We start from the raw sequence: 23,329 nt of genomic DNA on the forward strand, positions 1-23,329 counted from the left end.
ATCCAAAACAGCACTAAACAGGATTAAGTGAATATCTCATTCTGCTACACAGTCAACTGATAGCTATAGGATAATATATTCTAATAGTGTTCTATGTGCTTTAAATGTAGATACTAGTGGTTTAGAATATATTATCTATTCATTCAGCAAGTAGTGGTTAAATATTCACCATGTGTCAGGCAGTGTGCTGGGCCCTAGAAGTCTGAATAGACACATTCTTTGCTTCTTTAACAATGCTTTATAAAATGTAGAAATTTGAAAGGCTAGAACTGTTTACAAAGTCATATGTCTCATGAATCATCACACTTTCTTTGAAATGTGTACTGTCAAGACCTTAAATCAAGAACTTCCAACCTTCCTGATTTAAAATGGTGCGCACTGAGACCTCCTGACTGCTTGCTCATAAACTTATTTTGCCCCACATTTTCTTATTCTTGAAGATATCAATGAGTGCAAGATGATACCCAGCCTCTGCACCCACGGCAAGTGCAGAAACACCATCGGCAGCTTTAAGTGCAGGTGTGACAGCGGCTTTGCTCTTGATTCCGAAGAAAGGAACTGCACAGGTCAGTGAATGAGCCTCAAGGGCCAGGAGAGGGGACGTCCTTTAAAACTCTTTATCTTTAACATATTGCCGCAAGAATTAAGGCTGTCCTGAGACTCATTTGCTGCCACTTGCTGTTTTTGTGCAGACATTGACGAATGCCGCATATCTCCTGACCTCTGTGGCAGAGGACAGTGTGTGAACACCCCTGGGGACTTTGAATGCAAGTGTGATGAAGGCTATGAAAGTGGATTCATGATGATGAAGAACTGCATGGGTAAGTTTGGGATCATTTGATCAACACAGAAAGAGAAGGATTCCATGAAGCTTTGATGGCTCATAGCCTATGTCCCAGGTTCTTCCTGCTGCCCCAGTGCACCAGGCTCCAGACCAGTGAAGTTAGGAATCAGTCTGCAACAGAGGGAGACTGAGGTAGTAAGAATGAGGGAATTCATGCTGTGGGTTTGTGGGTGATGGCGGAGACCAGTTGTGGGTCCTTGAGAAGTGAGTTTAACACCTGAAATGGATACCCAGGGAGAAGAGAGGACAATTGAAACAGAAGCTGTAGTAGAGGTCCCTTTACAAGATGTCTGTCCAACAGTTCTAGAAAAGCCGCTTGATAAACTGGTTGCTTTAGGTCTGGTTTCCTAGAAACAAAGTTCGAAATGGAGATTCTTGCAGAAGTGGTATTTCTTTCTGTGAGCAAGTTCTCTCAGAAGGTACTTGTCAGGAAGTTAAGGAAAGCAGGGTAGTGCAGGAGAAGAAAATAAACCAAGAGTTTGGCTGCATTTTGGTTTTAGTCTGATCCTGCAGGGAGCTCTGGTGTATGAATAACACCAGAGAGTTGTCCCACCTTGAGACAAGGAGGTCAATATGGACACCCAGCAATGGGCAGGGGAGGAGTGCTTGGTCTAGTAGAGGAGATGAGGCCCCCATCTTTAACATGGTCATTTCCATTTTGCAGATATTGATGAGTGTCAGAGAGATCCTCTCCTATGCCGAGGTGGTGTTTGCCATAACACAGAGGGAAGTTACCGCTGCGAATGCCCACCTGGCCATCAGCTGTCCCCCAACATCTCCGCATGTATCGGTAAGGAGGAAGACTTTCACACCGTTTACTTGTGTTCAGTTGTTTGAACAACATCACTGCCAGAGTTGGAAGCTTATGTTTGGGTGTTTGTTCTTCTTATTTTCCCAACAGACATCAATGAGTGTGAGCTGAGTGCACACCTGTGCCCCAATGGCCGCTGCGTGAACCTCGTAGGGAAGTATCAGTGTGCTTGCAACCCTGGCTACCATTCAACTCCCGATAGGCTATTTTGTGTTGGTAAGTTCTTTATTTTATTTAATTTTATTTTATCTTATTTTATTTTATTTTATTTTATTTTATTTTATTTTATTTTATTTCATCTCTCCCTAAAACACTGCATGTACTCTGAGTTTTGTTTTCATCACTACTTTTACTTATCTTTCTTGTTTCCCTGCAATATTCTTTTTATAGTGGCTCACGATCTTTGGATCTCATCTCCAATATCTGTTTACAGAGCCAGTTAAATGAAGGACATAGGATATTTTAGCTCTAATAAGCATAATTTGACCCATGCCGTTTGGATAGGGAACAGTAGCAGCATGTGCTTTGTCTACACACATGCATACCAATGCACATTAAGAAATGGTAACTAACCACCTGAAAAAAACTAAACACGGTAGTGCTGTGGAAAAGACCAAAAAGCTGAGGTGAAATCTCTGCCCTTATGTGGTTTAGATCAGCTAAAAGATTTCAAAAAATAACTATTGGAAAGAAGACCATGGAATGTTCATATCTTACGCTGCAGTTGAGGCTATGCCTGGCACTCCTTAAAGATGGGTTTTTGTGGGACAAGAATTTTGCTTTGTGGTCAGCCCTCTGTAGGTTTAGTCGTGCTGTGAAGAGTGGCACAGACAGTCCTGTGGCTTTATTGTGCCCCGAGTCAAAGTGAAACTTTGTAGAAACTGCCAGTTTTTGCCTGGTTTGGGGTGTACACCATGTGGAACTGCCAAGTCTCACATGGTTTCCACCCAAAACCATTAATCAGCCCAAAGTTTTCTGAAACATGGCCCAGGACAACTCAGAACTTCAACTCAGGTTATTGAAAAAGATTGGAACCTCAGCCAATCAAACTGAATTTCAAGTTTATAAGTGAATCTGTGGCCAAGAGAATTTCATCCACGTGCCTATTATCATAACTGAGATGTGTTCTCCTAGCACCCAATACATCTCCTGCATTGCAAATGGCACATCATGCATGGTGCAATTAATTGTTCATCTGTCTCCTGGCTGCAGTGTAATCATTTTGAAGGCATGGATTGTGTCTGTCCCATTCACTATTAGATTCTCATCTCTAGCACATAGTAGGTATGTCATTAACGTTTGTTGAAGGAATCAAACGGTGACTGCCAATTGCCCTAGAATGCTTTTTCCCCTTTATTTGACCTATGCCTGGAAACTTTAAAAAGGTGCCACGCTCATAAACACAGAGGGAGGTGTGTTAGCCCATTTTTGTGATACTGTAACAGAATACCTGAAACTGGGTGATTTATAATGAACAGAAATTATTAGTTCACAGTTCTGGAGGGTGGGAAATCCAATATCAAGATGCCAGGATTTTGCATGGTCCTTCTTCCTACATTATCCCATTGAAGAAAACACGAGAGTGAAAGAGAGCAAGAGGGGGCTGAACTTGCTATTTTATAGCAGCACCGATCCCACCATGAGGGTAGAGCCCTCATAGGATGATTACCTCTTTTAAAGGCCTTGCCTCTTAAATAGTGTTACAATGGCAGTTAAATTTCAACATGAGTATTGGAGGGGACAGACATCCAAACCATATCAGAAGGTGATATTATTTTCATTTCTCTTAGACATTGATGAATGCAGCATAATGAATGGTGGTTGTGAAACCTTCTGCACAAACTCTGAAGGCAGCTATGAATGTAGCTGTCAGCCGGGATTTGCACTAATGCCTGACCAGAGATCATGCACCGGTGAGTAGGTTCTAGCCTTATGTTGAATCTCTCAGTAGGTTCCTAAGTAAAGTAGTTTAGGGCCCAGGCTTTGGAGTCAAGCAGGCTTGAGTCCAAACCCTTGTTTGTCATATATTTTAACTGTATCCTTGATCAAGATACCTATTATTAGAATCCTCATCTATTAAATGAAGTTCAAATTGCCTGCATAAAATAGTATTTACAGAGCTTACCATAGTACCTGGCACATAATAAATGGAATATAAAATACATTTTCCTTCATTGACCAGACTTTTGAAGAGTTTGATGTTTTGGCCTAATTCAGTGCAACTCCAGGTTTATTCCTTGAACCATCGGCAACAGCATCACCTGAGAACTTGTTAAAAAATGTAAAATCTCAGGCCCCATTCCAGATCTACCGTATCAGAAACTACTGGGGTAGATCCCAGGAATTTGTTTTCACAAGCTCTCCAGATGATTTGGATGCATGCTAAAGTTTGAGAACCAGTGGTCTAATTTACACTTCCTTTTGTGGCTGCGAGAGCTGTGAGCCAGGTAGAGGTGAGAAACAAAGTGGGTAATAACATAGGCTTTGATTTTGGCTTGGCTTAAGAAGAGAATTTGGATTTTGGAGCCAAAATTATTTTACTGACCTAGAAAAATGTCCCTTAAAAAATCTAGATATAAATTTGGCTACAAAAATTGTTGAAAATAAGGCCAGGCATGGTGGCTTATGCCTGTAATCCCAGCACTTTGGGAGGCTGAGGCAGGCAGATCACCTGAGGTCAGGAGTTCAAGACCAGCCTGACCAACATGGTGAAACCCCATTTCTACTAAAAATACAAAATTAATTGGGCGTGGTGGCACATGCCTGTAATCCCAGCTACTTGGGAGGCTGAAGCAGGAGAATCGCTTGAACCTGGGAGGTGGTGGTTGCAGTGAGCCAAGATCATGCCATTGCATTCCAGCCTAGTGACAGAGTGAGACTCTGTCTCAAAAAAAAAAAAAAAAAAAAAAAAAATTGTTGAAAGTAAATATTATTACTAAGAACATCTAAGTAGATATGGTTATTTCAAGTAATTCTTACCTTAAAATATTGCTAAAACAGTTGATAGAATTCAGGCATTTATAATTTGACAATAGGGAAAATAAGATTTATAATAGTTTTTGAATGATAAATTAAATGAAAGAAAGATTTTAAATAAATAATAGACTTTTAATCAGGAGTGGACTTTGCCCTTGAGCAGTATATTATAAATATTGAAAAATATTTTTTCCTTTTTTACCAAGGATAACCCAATGGGCTAGTTTATGCAAAGCTTCATTTGGATTTGAGAGTTAATAGTCTTATACTAGTAGGCTAAGTTTATTTGACTTTGGTCAGTTAATGTTTTCTCACTGAACAGTGGAACCAATATCAATAACCTGTGGTTGTTGGTTTTATTCTTTGCAGACATCGATGAGTGTGAAGATAATCCCAATATCTGTGATGGTGGTCAGTGCACAAATATCCCTGGAGAGTACAGGTGCTTGTGTTATGATGGATTCATGGCATCTGAAGACATGAAGACTTGTGTAGGTAAGCAAAGAAGACAGAATTTTTCATCTTGTCTTGTTAGTCATAAGCACTGTTAAATGACATAAAGTTAGTTTGGGTCACTGATAGAAAGATTCCATAGGAAAAGGAAGGATATTTAGGGGCACAATACTCATATTTTAACCAGCATTCCAAAGAGATCGTTCTTGTGGCTATTAAATGGTACTCTTGTCAGATATGTTATGTGGACTGACTGACCATTCGTCAACTCCAGATGGACATTTCTTTTATGCCTATCCATTACTTTTGTCCACTTAACCCTCCTTCTGCTTTGACTATCGTGTAGGCTTTTTAAATCCTTGACTAAAGGCAAACAAAATTTACTTCTGACAAGAATGCAGTAAACTTTAGAACTGATCTCTTTGTTTTGTATGGTTTCTATTGTTATGCCTTCAAATTTGATAAACTTTTCTTCTACGATCTCTAATCTGCCTTTCCTCACATACAGTGTATTTTTCATCTCAGATGTTGTAGTTTTCACCTCTAAAAGTTCGACTTGGGTATTTTTTCATATATTCTGTGTCTCTGCATAAGTTCAATCATTCCTCTGGCTGTTTGAACACATGGAATACAGTTAAAATAACTTTTAGTGTCTTTGTCTCCTAATTCTATCATCTGCGTTATTTCTGGGTCATTTGAATAAATTGACTTTCTTCCTTATTTTGGGTCATATTTTCCTGCTGCATTGAGTGACTGGCAATTTTTGATTGGATGCCAGATATTGTAAATTTTGCCTTACTGAGTGCTGGATATTTTTGTATTCCTATAAATATTTTTGAACTTTGTTCTGAGGTATAAATTACTTGGAAACACATAGATCCCTTTCAAAGTCTTGCTTTTAAGCTTTTAAGCTACACTTAGTCTAGGGGTAATTTTGCTCTGTTAGTGAGGTAAGACCCTTCTGGATATTCTACCTGATTCCCTGTGAATTATGAGGTTTTCCAGGCTGGCTGGTGGGAACAGGCACAATCCCAGACCCCCTGTGAACTTTGAGGATTGTTCCCTCTCATTTTCTTGGGTAGTGCTTTCCCCAGCCTTGAGTAGTTTGTTTCCTTATATGAATGTGCTGGTCACTACTCATCTGAATACTTGCAGAAGACTCTCGGCAAATCTCTGGCGTTGCTTTCTTCTGTGTAGCTCTCTCCTGTCCTTTACTCTGCCCTATGAACCCTAACTACCTCAGCCTTCCAGGATGCCCAGATTCATCTCCTCAACTTAGGGACAGTGCCTGGCTCCATCTGGTACTTCCTCCTTATGCCACGGAGTTAAAACTCTCCTATTCAGTAATCTGCGGCAATTGTAGGATTCACCTAGTTTTTCTTTCTCTAAGGGATCACTGTCTTTTGTTGTCTTATGTCCAATGTCTAGAAAACCATTTTTTAAGGTATCTATTGTCCATTTTTTTGGTTGTTTCATCTGAGAATGTAATTTTAATTCCTGTTATTCTATCTTGGCCAGAAGCAAGAGTCTAGTATTGATTATATTTACATTTTTATCACATTTATCTTCTGAAAGCCTTTACTGAAAATTTTTGAAGTCCTAGAATTAAAATAAATGTCATAAAAATGAATAATTTTTAATTTGGAAAAGAAGTGAAGTCTTTAACTATTTACACTAAGACAACCAGTTCATCTATCCTTTCTTTCAAAATATGAAAACTAAATTGTTAGCATCGTGCAGACTGAATTAAACTTTTCATCCTGCAACAGAGTGTGCTGTTCTAAAAAGTTTTCTAGACTGTCACATAAACGAGCTCTAAACTCAGCATGGAGCCCATCTGTTTATTGGATTACCTGGCCTGCTGCTTATGGGCCAGATGAAAGCCAGTCTGAATAATGAGCTTGCAATGTAAAGAATGAAGAGCAAATGTAAATTGGCCTCTAAAATTTAACATTGTTTTTCTGAGCGAAAGCATTTTACCTTTTCTAATTTATTTGTCATAGTTATTATGTCTCGGGGGAAAGTATTCAATGATATCAAATAGCTACATGTATTAATAATATCTATGTTTTACAGATGTCAATGAGTGTGACCTGAATCCAAATATCTGCCTAAGTGGGACCTGTGAAAACACGAAAGGCTCATTTATCTGCCACTGTGATATGGGCTACTCTGGCAAAAAAGGAAAAACTGGCTGTACAGGTGTGTTTGTTCAAGTAGAACAATAAAATATTAAGTAGTTAAGAGATCGGTATCATAATTATAGATTGATACATGTTTTAAAACTCATATGTTTTAACTACATTATAAAGCATTTTGCATAACATTTTTCATTAATTTAGCTTCCACTTCTTTGAGATTTGTCATCGTTTATGTTAGATGCAAGTTGAAGGTTTTTTTCTTGACCTGTGGGGGAAAAAAGGTGTATTGAATAAATTAACACTGTAAATAGCACATTTTTTTTTTTTTTTTTTTTTGAGACGGAGTCTTGCTCTGTCACCCAGGCTGGAGTGCAGTGGCACAATCTCGGCTCACTGCAAACTCCGCCTCCCGGGTTCATGCCATTCTCCTGCCTCAGCCTCTCCGAGTAGCTGGGACTACAGGCGCCCGCCACCACGCCCGGCTAATTTTTTGTATTTTTAGTAGAGACGGGGTTTCACCGTGGTCTCGATCTCCTGACCTCGTGATCCGCCTGCCTCGGCCTCCCAAAGTGCTGGGATTACAAGCGTGAGCCACCGCGCCCGGCCAAATAGCACATTTTTAAGAGGTTAAAAATCACATTTTCATATCAAATTAGTGAACATGCTAATTACCAAATATTCATGGCCCTTTACTGAAGCAGGCCTTTTCCAATAACCTCCTTTGCCAACACTTCATTTAAGGTTTATAACTGGAATTGCTCTTTAAAGGAACACATCCTACAATTCATATATTTCATCAATTCTCACTAGTCTTCCAGTGCCTTAAATAGGAGCACTTTTGATGTATTAAGTCATGTTAGTCCAAATAAGTCTCTATTCATGGGACTTAGCAAATCTTATGAAGTGATAATGGAAGCATTTGCAATGTTGTCTATTACCAATAGCACATGAGAAAATGTTTTCACAATATTTGTAGGAGACTATCCTATTAAATGCCAAATGGAAGAAGTTACTCTGTGGTAATGACATTGTGTTTAGTTTATAAGTGTTTAGTTGGTATTTTCAAATATGAGGCAATGACATTAAGTCCATGGAATGATATAATAAAGTTTTACTCTAGTTACTTATATTAATTTGACGGATTATGGCATATAACATAATTTAAAACTTAATGGAAACCATGGTGAGCTTGAATTAGGTAACTGAATAATTTCTTAATAAATAACAGTCTTTAATTCCAAAAACCAGTTTGGCAAGCTCTTATGACTTAAAACAAACATTAAAATATTTGCAGATTGGCAATGTGGCAAATGTGCAGATCCTCCTCTTAATTATATCAGCATATTTCAAGAAAACACCAAAATGTATTTATTATTGTTTCAAACTGGCCAATAATGCTATTTCAAATTTATTGATATGTAGGATAAGGGCAATAATATTATTGTTGGTTCAAAAATAACAGATGCTAGCCAAATTATGAGAAGAAGCATGAAGCTGGAACGTTTTCATTTTCACTATGCTACTCCTTACATGAAGCCTGGCTAGGGGTCCATTCTGATAAATGGCACAGTGTTTAAACTCTCAACTCCCCATATGGCCTCTCAGTACAAATGGTGCCTAGCTTTGTATGTCTATGGTTCAAGGTTTATTTTTAGCTTCCAGTATAAATATAGGACTTGGTAAGGGATGATGGTCTGGCAGTAGTGAAAAGAAAGGTAAGATAGTTCTGTATTATGTTTTAACTAATAGAGGATAATACCACTGTTTTGCTAAGCTGAGCACATTGAAATTCAACCCAGAGACAGTGATGCTTATGAAAGGAGAAGTTAATCTCATGGAACAGCCTTCATTCCCCATAAGAAAGAGGTCTCTAGAATTCAGTGCTCCAAATTCTAGCTAACTGGGTCATGTGCAGTGGCTGATTATTTTAGGCCTCACCCTGAAGAAAGCTTAAATTTTCATGTTATTTAATATAGCTTTAGGTAAATGAGATATAATGTATACAATGCTGTTGGCGCAGTGCTGGTCAATAAATAAAAGCTATTGTCAAATTAAATGAAACATAGACACCGTGTCTAGAGACCATTTTAATGAAAGCCATTGCTTCTAGTCTATATCTATTGTCCATTGTTTTGTTGTTTCATTTGAGAATGTAACAGTCTAGCAAAAATTTTATGCTACTGTTTACTGACTCATGCTTGAACTCAGTTTAAAGAAGGAAAATCTTACTCTTTATATTGAAAGGCTAGTTTTTTGTAGTTGAATTTGCACAGATACTAAGACCATGGTAACAGAGCTGTGCACTACAGTTGCATGAAGTGGCACCAGGTTTACATTAAGAACAGCAGCCTTTGAGTCAATCACATGAACGTAGATCTGAAGTCAAAGAAACACTTGATCCTCTTCAAATCTTTTTCATAGATTTGAAGTCAAAGAAACACTTGAGCTCTTCCTCCAGTTTTAAAAATTACAGCCTGGAATGATTTTCCAATTTGCTAAAATCCAGCTGGCACTGTAGGAAGACTTGAGTTTTATGCCCCTTTGATACCAGAGTAACATGGCATGTGATATTCTCATCTGAAGGAGTAGTACCCTGAATTGCGTTCTTAGTAAATCCACTCATTCATGATCTTGAACAAATCACCAGGGTGCTCTGCAGTTACTCAAATGTTCTCCTTGGGTAAGTAACAGCCCTGACCTGTGGAAGGGCATCACATTTGATTGGAAATGGCTTACCCAAACAGTAAGTTTGGTATACTTGAAAACATGTTTTTAAAAATCTGGGGCAAAATGTTCTTTGAATCCCATGTCACTAAGGCTCTTTTAGCTGCTTTTAGATTAAAATTCATGTCATTCACAACTTAGAACACCGTCAGGTTACCTTGGTGATGGCTTTGTTTATAATGTTCCAGGCAACTAATGTAAGTAGAGATAGGTATCTTGCCTAATTGGATAAGCAAGCAGACAAAAGGAATATGTCTACTTATTTATCTATTTATTTTATTTACATAGATTATTGTTTAATGAAAAGAATTATGAAAATATGTATGCTATTTCATGAGGAGAAATTTTGTTTCATGAGAACTAAGAAAAAGACCTCTGGGCTCCATTACAGTTTTGTCTAAATATTTCAGCTCCCTGTCATTACTGAGTATTTCCATTTTAACAAATAAACATGTTTTTTCCCCCCATCACTTTAGCAATGTTCAGAATCCACCCACTGACTTACATTCCCAGCCCACACAGATGCTAAGGGTTTCTTTTTACGCCGTAAGCTTTGTTCAGACCATGGGTATTGCCAAGGGGGAATGTTCCATTTAATGGAGAGAGAATACATTTGCTTGAAACGCAGAACACAGCTATCCTTGGCTTAAGTGGGCTGGATTACAATTTTTCTATGACCCAATGTAAGGCATCTGCTGCTTGTTCTACACAATTAAGGCCCTGCTAGGTGTCATCTTTGATGGGTGGTCCTGGCTTTCACAAGCTAATTTTAAGACCCTACCTCCCATCACGTGCTTACTTAGTTAATGAATAAAGCAAGCATACCATTAAGTGGAATTAAATCAGACTTGTTTTCAGTTAAAACAGCGGGATTTCTGCGTAATGCCATATTGGAAACTAGCTGGTTCCTTTCACAAGGGAAATGTCTCTGGTGGATCTTGGTCCATAGGAGAGAATCATATATTTCAACCACCAACAGTCAGTGAGAATTTGTGTTCATTTCCTTCCAGTTTCTAATCACCGCTAATTTTCCTTCACTGGCTGTCGGCCTGTGAAAACTCCATGGGTGTTCAGTTAATAGTGTTGGCTCAAATTTGGATCCAAATTAAGAAATCCTCACGTTTGGCCTCTCCATTCATGGTAATGCCCTCTTCCTCAATGCCTAATCAAGGAGTTTCTGCAGTGCACAGCTCTGCCAGGTTAGGATCCAGGAGACGGATGCCCAGATGGCAGGGAAGGCAGGTGTTTGTGTGGGTGATACAACCTATCCCTGCGTGACTGTAAGAGGAGGCCACAGCAGCACTGGGCACAAGCCCGTACTTGGATGACAGACTTGCATGGGACGTACCTAGAGCCTGTGAGCAGGCTCAGCTCACACCACACCCTTGCCCTTCAAGAGAACCATGCAAGAGGACCTTTGAGTCTTTGTGACAAAGGTTTGATGGAGTTAAGAAGGTTGCGGTGTCACTTTAAATTTGAATTTCTTTGCTTTTCTTGGCTTATGCTATTCTTAATCTTAAAAAGCAATTTTCTGTCTGCAGCAAACTTGTGCAGGAAAGAGAATATTTTTACAGAAAGAGATATTCTTGGCAAACATGTACTATGTTTCCTTTACGTTATTGAAGAGTGTTTCAATACAGCATTTTTGTTTGCTTGTTTTCCTTGTGGCTCACTTTCCCCTTCTGTTTGCTTTTATGATGAATTACCGTCCAAGTCTGCCATAGAAACAATTCATGAATGATAGTTGGTGCATGCATGCACACACACCCACATGCAAAAACCTTTTTGGAGATGCTTTTATACTTTATGACCACTTGAAGTCTCTCCAATTGTTACATACTGAGAGTGTAAAGCATTGAGATAATAACTTATACAAATACTCACAAAATGGAGAATTGAATATTGACTCCTGAGTTACTCTCTCCTATTACCCAAAAGCCCATGATACACAGCCTCTTGTAAATATAGTTTCTTTTCACTTTGAAAACATTGCCATAAAACTGAAAACACTTTCTTAAATTGTAAATTTCTATTAGCATATTACTGATGGTTTTTAAAGGAGACTCTCCATTAAAAAGAAATGATAATTTTCTTAATTGCAAGATTAAACATGGAAGGTAAAAGCCATATGAAAATGATAATACTCATAAAATAAGAGTACCTTTGGTCATTAGAAAACTGGAAAGAAAAAGATTAGAGAATTACTAGATTAATAGGTTGTGGTCATCTCTGAAAATCGTGCTTAGTAGAAGATATTAGTGAGTATTTCTATAAGTCAGTTAATATTCACCAATATTTTGGGAACTCCATAAAGCAAGGCTTAGAATAAAATCCTGATATGACTAAAGAAATGAGCTCAGCTGGGCACAGTGGTTCACGCCTTAATCCCAACACTTTGGGAGGCCAAGGCGGGCGGATCACCTGAGGTTAGGAGTTCAAGACCAGCCTGACCAACATGGTAAAACCCCATCTCTACTAAAAATACAAAAAAAAAAAAAAACCGGGCATGGTGGCAGGCACCTGTAATCCCAGCTACTAGGGAGGCTGAGGCAGGAGAATTGCTTGAACCCAGGTGGCGGAGGTTGCAGTGAACTGAGATCGCACCATTGCACTCCAGCCTGGGCAACAAGAGCAAAACTCCATCAAAAAAAAAAAAAAAAAGAAAAGACAGAAAGAAGCTCAGCTAGGCAGCTGTGGCCCAAGGGAAGGAGTGCCAATCACCAGATGGGGAAACTGAGTTTCAGGAGGTCCTGGCCCTGCCCCTCACTGACTGTAGGACCCAACTTCTTTGTCTTCTTCTGAGAAACTGAGGATTGGGAGAATGGAATTACGAGTTCTTTCCACTTAGAAAATTACTTGATTCTATAACCTCTGGAGGCCTTGATACTTATGCAATTGAAGCTTTTTGTGTCCACATAAGATTATTTGTCAGAGATCATGACAAATATAGGAGAGAAATTTATGCAGGACTCCACAAAAATGGTGATTTGCTGCATTACCTCTGAGGGGAGCAATTACCTGAGGCAGAAAGAAGTTTCGACAGCCCTGCTTGGGAGCGTCTGTGCTAGTTCTGCGGAATCTGTTAGGTCAGGTGTGGGAAGACATACATTCTTGAATTCCTGTGCCTACTTAGCACTGTTATCCCTGAATTGGCCTTCCTCCTCATTTCCTTGGAATGTGCCATGTTCAATTATTTAGCTGGTTAAACCTCCCAGTCACAATCTAAAGCTATGTGTCTCTCTTGACCTGCAGTAATAACTTGATAGGTCCATGTGGCTGCCAAGGTTACACTAAAATCCACCTATACAATGTGTCATGATTGAAAGGACATTCTTCTAAGCATGCTGCTTCATTTTTATGATCATTAGTGATATTATAAAGTTCTTTTGTAGGAGCAATCTGTTCTTATTTCATTTTGTGTTTGCTCTAGAAGTTATGAAGAAGCCAAAGATCCCAGGACCATTTCAGAGCTTCAGATGGAACACTTGGCAAATAGCATGTTTGCAAACACTTTCAAATCATTTAATTGGGCTTCATAAGTAAATAAAAAGGCAAACATGAATTACTTGCCCAGTTTCTTTTTCATGCCACTATTCAAGTGTTCACTGGAAATTCTTGCAGTGTTTTGTATGGCAAAATTGTTCTTCTTGACCTAAGATTGGTGTCAGATATTGGTTTCCATATAGTGTACCATATTTATGAGTTCTTGTTCTTAGTTAATGACAAAGTTGATTATGAGGGTAACCCATTATAGAATGGGCTCGTTTCACAAAATTTTCACGTAGTTCTTTATGTTCTTTTCTGTAACATATTTATGTTAGAGAGTCTAACTTGGCTAAAGTTGACAATAGAATTTTGGAGAATAGAGCATTTTGGAAAATTTGGAGTCTTTTAGTAATGCGACCCTAATCTGGTATTCCTTATATTCTGACAAAATCCCCGTTGGATTAACTTGAGTTTTACATGAAATATACAAGAAGGCTTGGCTCTCCAATGTGCTAGGACTCTAAGAAGCTAGGAAAAAGATGGCTTATATACTGTCTTAAGGAACATTTTCTGCAAATGCTTAAATTAGCAATACCTAAAGTAAAGCTTTTGTAGAAATAAAGCATAATTAAATAACAGTGTTTTAAGTTTAAGAATAAAATATATTTTATATATAGAATATAATGCAAAAATTTTCTAATATGCCAACAAGTTTGTATTTTTTATCTATACAAGATATGAAAATAATGTGCATCATTACTCCATAGTTGATTTACTAAAAATACTAGCAAAAGAAAATATATGACAAGGAGTATTAAAACCACATAAAATTAAGCAACTCATTTTTTATGGTCTTCAGCTGTAAAAAGTCACTTTGCAGTGACTGGAAACTTACTTACATTAAAATATGGAAAATAATTAGGGTTAACAATAGCTAGTACAATCATATTGTTATATCTTTATAATTTGAAATTTAAAGCTGTTTGATATATGTAGACTTTATATATGGATGCAAAACCAATCCATACTATACCATGGGAAGTTTGAAGGCAAGTCAACTTTTGAATATTACTTATTTTAAAAACCAAAAGACATTTGTGCTGAGCCTTTTTCTAAATCACTGCTCATTTTTCCAGACATCAATGAATGTGAAATTGGAGCACACAACTGTGGCAAACATGCTGTATGTACCAATACAGCAGGAAGCTTCAAATGTAGCTGCAGTCCCGGGTGGATTGGAGATGGCATTAAGTGCACTGGTGAGTAGGAAAGTAACAGAGATTGCTTATCAAGGACTGCATAGATTACACATATGAAAATATTAATTATGTAAAGTTATTTTAATTTGTGTGTTATTGGTTTTAAATACCACACTTTCTGTTAATAATGATATAACCTTTTTCCATAAGATCTGGACGAATGTTCCAATGGAACCCATATGTGCAGCCAGCATGCAGACTGCAAGAATACCATGGGATCTTACCGCTGTCTGTGCAAGGAAGGATACACAGGCGATGGCTTCACTTGTACGGGTATGTTCACGCAGGAAACAACCGTGTCAACACCAGTCAGAGAAGCAAGGCATTCCACATTTCTCAGGCTAGCAATTCTTTTTTGAAGACTGAGTCAGTTCATAGAAAAGATTCATCATTTGGCACTAGAGCTCTGTGGGAAAAAAAAAAAATTTGGAACCAGGTCAATTAGGGAGACCTCAAAAGCTTCTCGATAGATAGGTAGGTAGATAGATAGATAGATAGATAGATAGATAGATAGATAGATAGATAGATAGGTGTTTAGGTGCCATTATCACATCATTTACAGTGATCTGTGCTCTAACACAAAATGATACCAAAAAAGTCATACCATTCTCCACCTCAAGTCAGCTAGGCCTTATAATAGTTACAATTGGCATATATATCATTATATAACTGTATATAATGATGTCATTAGTTTAAACAAATCATACTTCCTTTTATGTGCCTAGCCTTTATATTTTTTTGCCTATTTCTCACCAACGACTTCCTTTCTGTACCAACACAAGGATAAGCTTGCTGTAGGGAACTGTGTATGGAGAAGGGATTAGATGTTCTAGATTAGAAGAGCAGTATATATTTTTCTCCAACAAGCCATCATCATCATCATCATCAACATTCCATATTGGTATAAGTAAAAATTTCAAACCTGCTATGGAATTCATTCACTTCCAGTTTTGCAATAATATATTAATGACATTTTCTTTTTGGCTCTAATTAATAGCCATAGAATTAACATAAACTGCTATACACATGGAAACATACATGATTAGACTTGTCATTACATAAATTATAAATATACTTACATGTGCATGTATTTACAGACAGCACTTTTTATATCAGAGCTCTGGAGTTAAATAAAATAGTAAGATCCATTGGCCATTAGGTCGCATAGCTGCTCCTATAACTTAAAACATTCATTTATCCTGAGCACTTTGTTCATAAAAAGTCATTTAAGCACAATAGAGGCTAAGGCTCATTAAGTGATTTACCTGGAATTTTTTTTTTTTATTCACTGAAAGTTTTATCTCAGATGAAATCATTTTCGCCTAACTTACTGATGTTTTGTCATCAAAAACCTCCCATCATTTTGAGAACATATTCAAATTCCATGTATTAGGCATGTGTGGTTTATGTGTTTGATACTTAAATGCCTGTGATTATTAAGAAAACTAGGTAGAGGTTAAGCAGATGGAATTTTTCTTCTCCCCTATGTTTGCCATTCTTTTGCACTTTTGGTGCCCATCTAAGCTAAGCCCGAAACTTGAGAAATAGGCACAAACATGATGCGTCATTTCCTGTCATGGGTGTGCCCTCCATGCAGATGACCCTTCTTGAACAGGCCTTAGTTTGCATGATTCCTTCGGCTTATTCATTTTATATCATTCAGGGTAAATTATCATTCAGGATTCTGAATCAGCCCCATGTAAATTGCATATTCAGTGTTAGCCTTCCAAAAAGAAAAATAAATGACTTTAAATGTGTCAAGTTGAAGTTATGCCGAAACATTGCTGCACTGGAAAGTTGTTAGACCTGAGGAATTAGAAAGCCCCTAACCGAGGAAGAGTAACGTGTGTTTCTTTCTGGCTGTAGACCTTGATGAGTGCTCTGAGAACCTGAATCTCTGTGGCAACGGCCAGTGCCTCAATGCCCCAGGAGGATACCGCTGTGAATGCGACATGGGCTTCGTGCCCAGTGCTGACGGGAAAGCCTGTGAAGGTAACTGATGGGGAAGCCACTGGGAGCCTTGCCGGGCTTGATGAGATTAGGTTATTTAAACATTCCTGATGCCTTTTTTTTTTTTTTTTTTTTTTTTAACTGAGGTGTGTTTTAGCTTCTTTTCTAAGCTGGTCAGTTCAGTTTGTAGAGGGGTTAGGTTTCCAGTTGACCATTTCTCTTGGTGCACAGAAAACCTCAGCTGACTGGCCACAAGCTGTACATCCAGCCTTGGCCTCATGGTCTGCAAGGGTATATCCATTGGTCAGTGAGGATAACCAGGTGTGGTTAAATCAGTGCAACCCATTTATCCCTACGGAGGGGGAAAAGAGCTCAAAGTGCAAGTTCCCTGATAATGTCCTGTTGTGGGATTATCACTAAATATGGAAACACAGGTTTTAATCTCCACTGTATTTGGTTTCTAGAAATAAAAGCTGAGCAAATAGTCTTGTCCATACATGGAATGGTATGTCTCACATTTGCTCTAAATGTCCAATATATATGAACATGGGACAGTTCTGCAAATCTGTTCAATAGGGGACCCTTGGGATATTGCCATATGGCATGGTATCGCTCAGCTTTAGGCTCTGTCATTCTGATAATGTTGGTCAGACAGGAAGAGTCCTCCCATTAGGAAACACAAGATTCTTCCCTTTACCCACATTTGTCAAATTTAAGCACATTCTCCTTCACTGAAGAGAAGATTTCAGTAGAAATAAACAAATGATAACGATTGTCAGTAGAAGTTTAAACAAGCCCCTGATTAATGTATTAGTTAATAGTTGTTCCTTGTTAACAAGACGTGAACTCAAAATCAGTCATTAGCTATGACATGTATACTAATTCCCTCATGTATTTTTATGTAAATACTTTTCTTTGTTATGGAACCGTTGGGTGTTCTTTATACAGTTTATATTAAATATGCGGAGTGTGATATAAAACTCCTTGGAGTCAAGAAACCAGATTATGCTCTTGATCATGTGCCTAATGCCTTGTTTACTTTTGTTACTCCAAATATCCAAGGAAAACAGGTACTGTGCCACCTCTGGTAATACAAATAGTCACAGTGAAAGTTTTGCTTCTCTTATTGCTATAAGGGAAGGTTTTGTTTGTTTGTTTGTTCTTAATATAAATCATGGCTGGCGGAGTGGTCATGGCTATTTAAAGCCAGTCTCAAGCCTGAAAATGTGACTATGTGTCAACTGCACACGAAGAATGTTAACAGGAGGCAGAGACAGAGGCCTGGAAGAAGCGTGTGGGGTTTTTCAATCTCCATCAACAAAGGCAAACACATGCCATAGGACTAGAGACACTGGAGATTATGCAACTAATTATGACAGTTCCCCGAAAGACATTGTGGCTTGTGAAAGTTTAATTCACAACAAAAACAGTGACTACATGGATAGATTTAAAAAAAAAGAAAGAAAAAAACGAATTTACCGTAAGGTGGCTTGCTTGCCTCTTACTTTACAAAAGTGATGTGGACCTACGTGGAACGCTACAAATGAGATATGTATCTATAAAATGCTCAGCCCACTGCTTGGCATGTAATAGGGACTGAGGAAAAGTAACCTCTCACCTACGAGACTTCCCTGTGCATGACAAATCGTCTAAAAGTCTATAGGAGAAGTGCCCAGATTGGTGTTAGGTAGTCTGCAGTTTCTTAATATTTACATTAGTTGCCTAATTATATTTGGCAGGTTTTTTTTAGAAAAATATAAGTTAAGTTTTTTGCTTTTTTCTCCCTCCCCCAAGATATTGATGAGTGCTCCCTTCCGAACATCTGTGTCTTTGGAACTTGCCACAACCTGCCTGGCCTGTTCCGCTGTGAGTGTGAGATAGGCTACGAACTGGACAGAAGCGGCGGGAACTGCACAGGTAAGACCTCCACTGGCATCAACGTCGGCTTCCTGGTGTCCCGGGGGACCCAGCTATTGGAGCCTCCCTGGGACTACACAAGGGCCGTCACAGAAGACAAGAAAAGCAAGGGGGAAGTACTGAGAATCACAGATACCTTTTCTCAGACCTGGAACTGATGGGAGGTGAAGATCCAAAGGAAAGAGTCTAAGACAGTTAAGGAGCAGAGTTTGTAGCCTTGACATTGAGTTTGTGGCTACAAAGGAATGTTCTAGGGGTGCTCTAGTGGTGTAGCTTCCCAGCCATTTCCTTTTCTACTCGGGTACGTTTTCGGAGAGTTTCCTTTTGGAGGCCATGCCCTGGGATCATGGGTTTTCTCGTTGTACTTTTGTTGTTGCAATACCCACCCCACTCCTTCCTACCCCTGCCCTGCCCGTGGTTACCAGAGTACTGGGTACACGGAGCTCAGCCACCTGTCTCTAGTGTATAAATCATTTTCTTGTTGAGCCAAGGACTCTCGGGGAACATTAGAAAAAGCTTAGAAAAACTACGGGCACCCAGCAGACTGCCACTCAGTTCTCTTTGGCACTAAGACTTTGAACGCCATTTGCATTTCCCCTTCCTAATTCACCCCTCTGTTCAAGGATACTGAAGAAACAACTTATGTTCTGTATAAGTTCAAATTTCAGGAAAAAATCTGGTCTTTTCAACCACCTAAACAAACCATGACTCAGGGGCTCTCCAGATCATGACCACACCACCACCCTGCAAATGCTCTGGATGGAGTATTCCTCTCCAGCCACACATTCTTCCCCTGGTTTTCCTTAAAGCTATTATGAGACCAGGCTGGGTCTCTTGCATGCCTCAGGAAGTCCCCTCTCCATGGCCTGTACCCTCTCCTGCGTGCCCCAGATCACTGTCAACATCATTCTGTCTAATCTCATTTCTGTTACCCTGGCCCTGTCCGTCCAAATTCACATGCAATTTGAACAAAAAAATCATCTGCAGCGCAACCCGCAGGAGGGTTGCCAGATCCAAGGGGAGGACCAAGGTGAAGGTGTCGTCCCTCTTTTCCAGTCCCTCCTCATAGAAGCCGTTTGTCTATTCTTGAGTATTTCATGAGTGTTCAAAACAGACAAAAGGAATTGTACAGAGTGGAATTTGCCAAAACCCATGTTCTAAATATCTGGAATTCTGTACATATTTTTGGAATAGAAACTGAAAGGGAAATATTCAACTCAGCATGGATGATGGGAAAGACACTCCTTGCCGACCTCAGGGAACATGCTAAGCCTCATGCGTGTGTGTCAGGGGAGGCAGCAAGAGTTGCCCTTCTGAGGGTTTCCTGGGACATCTTGCTCTAATTTGATGAAATAACAAGCCACATATACTCAATGTGTTTTCTTAAAATCTGTGTCTGAATTTTTGGTTGACCGAGGTCACAACAGTGTTTTGCCTTCAGTTACCTTGACTGGAATATTTTTCCTAGTGCCAAAGTTATATATATATATTATATATATTATATAATATAATATATAATATAATATAATATATTATATATAATATATTATATTATATTATATATATTATATAATATAATATATTATATTATATTATATATTATATATAATATAATATTATATATAATATATTATATTATATTATATATATTATATAATATAATATATTATATTATATTATATATTATATATAATATTATATTATATTATATATTTTATATATAATATATTATATTATATTATATATTATATATAATATATTATATTATATATTATATTATATATTATATATTACATATATTATATTATATTATATAGTATATTATATATTATATACTATATAATATATACATATACTATATAATATATAATTTATACATATAATTTATATATTATATAGTATATATAATATATATATTATATAGTATATATAATTTATATTAAATATAATAATATAATATATAATATTTATATATAATATATAATATTTATATATAATATATATTATTTGTATATCATATTTTATGTTATATATTATATATAATATATAATGTATATTATATATTATATTATATTATATATTATTTATATTATATATATTTTATATACATATATATATATATTTTTTTTTTTTTGAGACAGAGTCTTGCTCTGTCACCCAGGCTGGAGTACAGTGGCACCATCTCGGCTCACTGCAAGCTCCACCTCCCAGGTTCATGCCATTCTCCTGCCTCAGCCTCCCGAGTAGCTGGGACTACAGGCACCCGCCACCACGCCTGGCTAATTTTTTGTATTTTTAGTAGAGACGAGGTTTCACTGTGTTAGCCAGGATGGTCTCGATCTCCTGACCTCGTGATCTATCTGCCTCAGCCTCCCAAAGTGCCGGGATTACAGGCATGAGCCACCGTGCCCGGCCCAAAGTTATATTTTATCCTGATGACAAATTTGAATGGTAAATGTGTTCTGGGGGAAGACAACCAAAGACTATACCATATTTCCTTCCTGAGGGGTTTTATCTCTGAAGTGGCAGACTGCATTTCTAGATGTAGTTATAACTAGTAGCTTTAAAATACTTGTTTGGAGCTCTAGATTGGGCCCTGTTCTTTTATGGTGATGTCTGCCTACACCGGCTCAGGTGATAACTCCACTGCTCACTGTTCGGTTTTAGATGTGAATGAATGCCTAGATCCAACCACATGCATCAGTGGGAACTGTGTCAACACTCCAGGCAGCTACACCTGTGACTGCCCACCTGATTTTGAACTGAACCCAACTCGAGTTGGCTGTGTTGGTAAGACCTTAAAAACTTTTCACAGAAGCAAGCATACCGTGTATTATTTTGAAAACAGCACCAAACATTCCATTCTCAAAGTTTACAAAATGAATGATACAGAAATTTAAACATTTCCTGACTCTGCTTTAGATTCAGATATCTTTTCCATAGGGAAAATTCTCGGTAGTGTATAATGTTCATGGGCACTTTTTAGTTTCTCAGTAAAAGTAAATTATGGCTTTTGAACAGTTCCTGAAATGAGTTTGAATTTTCAACCGCAGTAGAAAGATTCTGCCTGATGCTTCTGTGTTTGTACATGGTAAATAGATACCCGCTCTGGAAATTGCTATTTGGATATTCGGCCTCGAGGAGACAATGGAGATACAGCCTGCAGCAATGAGATTGGAGTTGGTGTTTCCAAAGCTTCCTGCTGCTGTTCTCTGGGCAAAGCCTGGGGTACTCCTTGTGAGATGTGCCCTGCTGTGAACACATGTAAGTGGACGTCCTCCTATTTATTATTATTTCAACTCCAGCCAGTTCTCCTTTCTAGATGAGAAGATAAACCTTTTCTACTCTTAGATCAGAGAAGAAAGATCAGTCCTCTCAGCCCTGTAGAGGGGACCTTATTCCCAATTTGAGAGTCAGAAAATATTCCTGGTTGGCTCACACTAAAAGATCAGGTAGGGCAGGTAACGTCTCACTTCTGTGTAAGTGAAAAGCAGACAGCATTACTTTAAAGATTGTCCAGACTAGGTCACTTGAACCATGTTGCTTACCTTCCAGGGACACATTGATTATCTCTCCTCTTCTCATCTATCTCTCCTCTTTCCATAGTTTGGAAAACTCTAGGCCAGACTCAGTGTCCCTGGGTTTGAAGAGAAGCAATTAGTTAAGCAACTACAAAATGGAAGATTATTCCATTGTTACGGTGTGGCTTGAAAGAAAGCTTTAGCATGTGATTGTAAGGACATACAAACTATGTCTTCTAAAAATATAAAAGGGTTTTCATTTTTCCAAGTGTGTCCTGTATTATGATTCAGAATTAGATGTAGCTTCTTCGGCAAAAGTCAGTGGCTACCGCTTATAGCGAATATTGGGATAGGTTTGGATTCTTTTTTTGCTGAAGGGTCATTTATTCAATTCTTCTAAAAATATTTGTTGAGTACCTAGAGTGTGTACTCTGGATGTGCAAAGATGAATTAGACTAGATCCTGCTCTTCAGGAGAATACAGCATAGTAGGCAAATTATGACCTAAACATAAGCGCTATAATTCAAAATAGGCCTCAGAAAGAGAAGAAAGAGCAGGCACAGTGCTGTGTTGGTACAAAGAGCACACCTGGTGCAAATTAGTACTCCACTACTTGTCACCCGTGTAACCTTGGGCAAGTTCCTTAGCATTCATAAAATACCTCATAGGATTAAATGAAATCACCCATGCAGAGCACCCAGCACAGGGGTAAGTGCTCAGCCGGCTCCTCCTTCTTTCTTCTCTTCAGAAACGGAGGTCAGTTCTGCTTGGGAGAGGGTGGTGAGCCTTCGAGATGGTTGTGACATGAAAGAAGAAACTCAAAAAGTATGGATGATTGCGGAAAGAGGAGAACAAGTAAAAGAGGAGGACTGTTCATTTCACTGGTGTCGAAGGGGGCAAACTAAGACACTTAACTGGGGGAGTCAGCTTCGTAGATTAGTAATAGTAGCAAAAGAATAGATATCCACACCACACCAGATCTGGACCAGAGTTAGAACTGGAATATATACATATAGGCATGTGTACATATAATTTCAGGAAGCCAGGACAGGGATTAGCAGATCTGGACAGACCATGACATTACGAAAGAACTGATCTTATAGATCCTCACTGGGATGATGCAGCAGGTTACAGACATTCTTATTCACATGTCCTGTACATATCACTGTCCTGGTGCATGCCACTGAAATAAATGTTTCTAGGTAAAATACTTGGATGAAAGAATTAATGGGGGAAACCCAAGGACA

General features: G+C 38.3%; 1 protein-coding gene across 4 annotated transcripts in view; it reads left to right on the forward strand.

Annotated features, from left to right (window-relative positions):
• The window catches only part of FBN1 (fibrillin 1), a 336,957-nt gene that overhangs the window by 256,468 nt on the left and 57,160 nt on the right, over window positions 1–23,329 (forward strand). For all 4 annotated transcript variants that reach the window (XM_055279034.2, XM_055279039.2, XM_055279035.2 and 1 more), the window contains 13 exons: window positions 441–566; window positions 693–821; window positions 1,509–1,634; window positions 1,746–1,871; window positions 3,446–3,568; window positions 5,001–5,126; window positions 7,161–7,286; window positions 14,572–14,694; window positions 14,845–14,967; window positions 16,561–16,686; window positions 18,439–18,561; window positions 21,229–21,351; window positions 21,661–21,825. In XM_055279034.2, the coding sequence (XP_055135009.2) occupies window positions 441–566; window positions 693–821; window positions 1,509–1,634; window positions 1,746–1,871; window positions 3,446–3,568; window positions 5,001–5,126; window positions 7,161–7,286; window positions 14,572–14,694; window positions 14,845–14,967; window positions 16,561–16,686; window positions 18,439–18,561; window positions 21,229–21,351; window positions 21,661–21,825 (1,665 nt within the window). The remainder of the gene's footprint in view (window positions 1–440; window positions 567–692; window positions 822–1,508; window positions 1,635–1,745; window positions 1,872–3,445; window positions 3,569–5,000; window positions 5,127–7,160; window positions 7,287–14,571; window positions 14,695–14,844; window positions 14,968–16,560; window positions 16,687–18,438; window positions 18,562–21,228; window positions 21,352–21,660; window positions 21,826–23,329) is intronic.

Source organism: Symphalangus syndactylus, chromosome 5, assembly GCF_028878055.3.
Source record: "Symphalangus syndactylus isolate Jambi chromosome 5, NHGRI_mSymSyn1-v2.1_pri, whole genome shotgun sequence".
In the NCBI taxonomy this organism is placed as follows: domain Eukaryota; kingdom Metazoa; phylum Chordata; class Mammalia; order Primates; family Hylobatidae; genus Symphalangus; species Symphalangus syndactylus.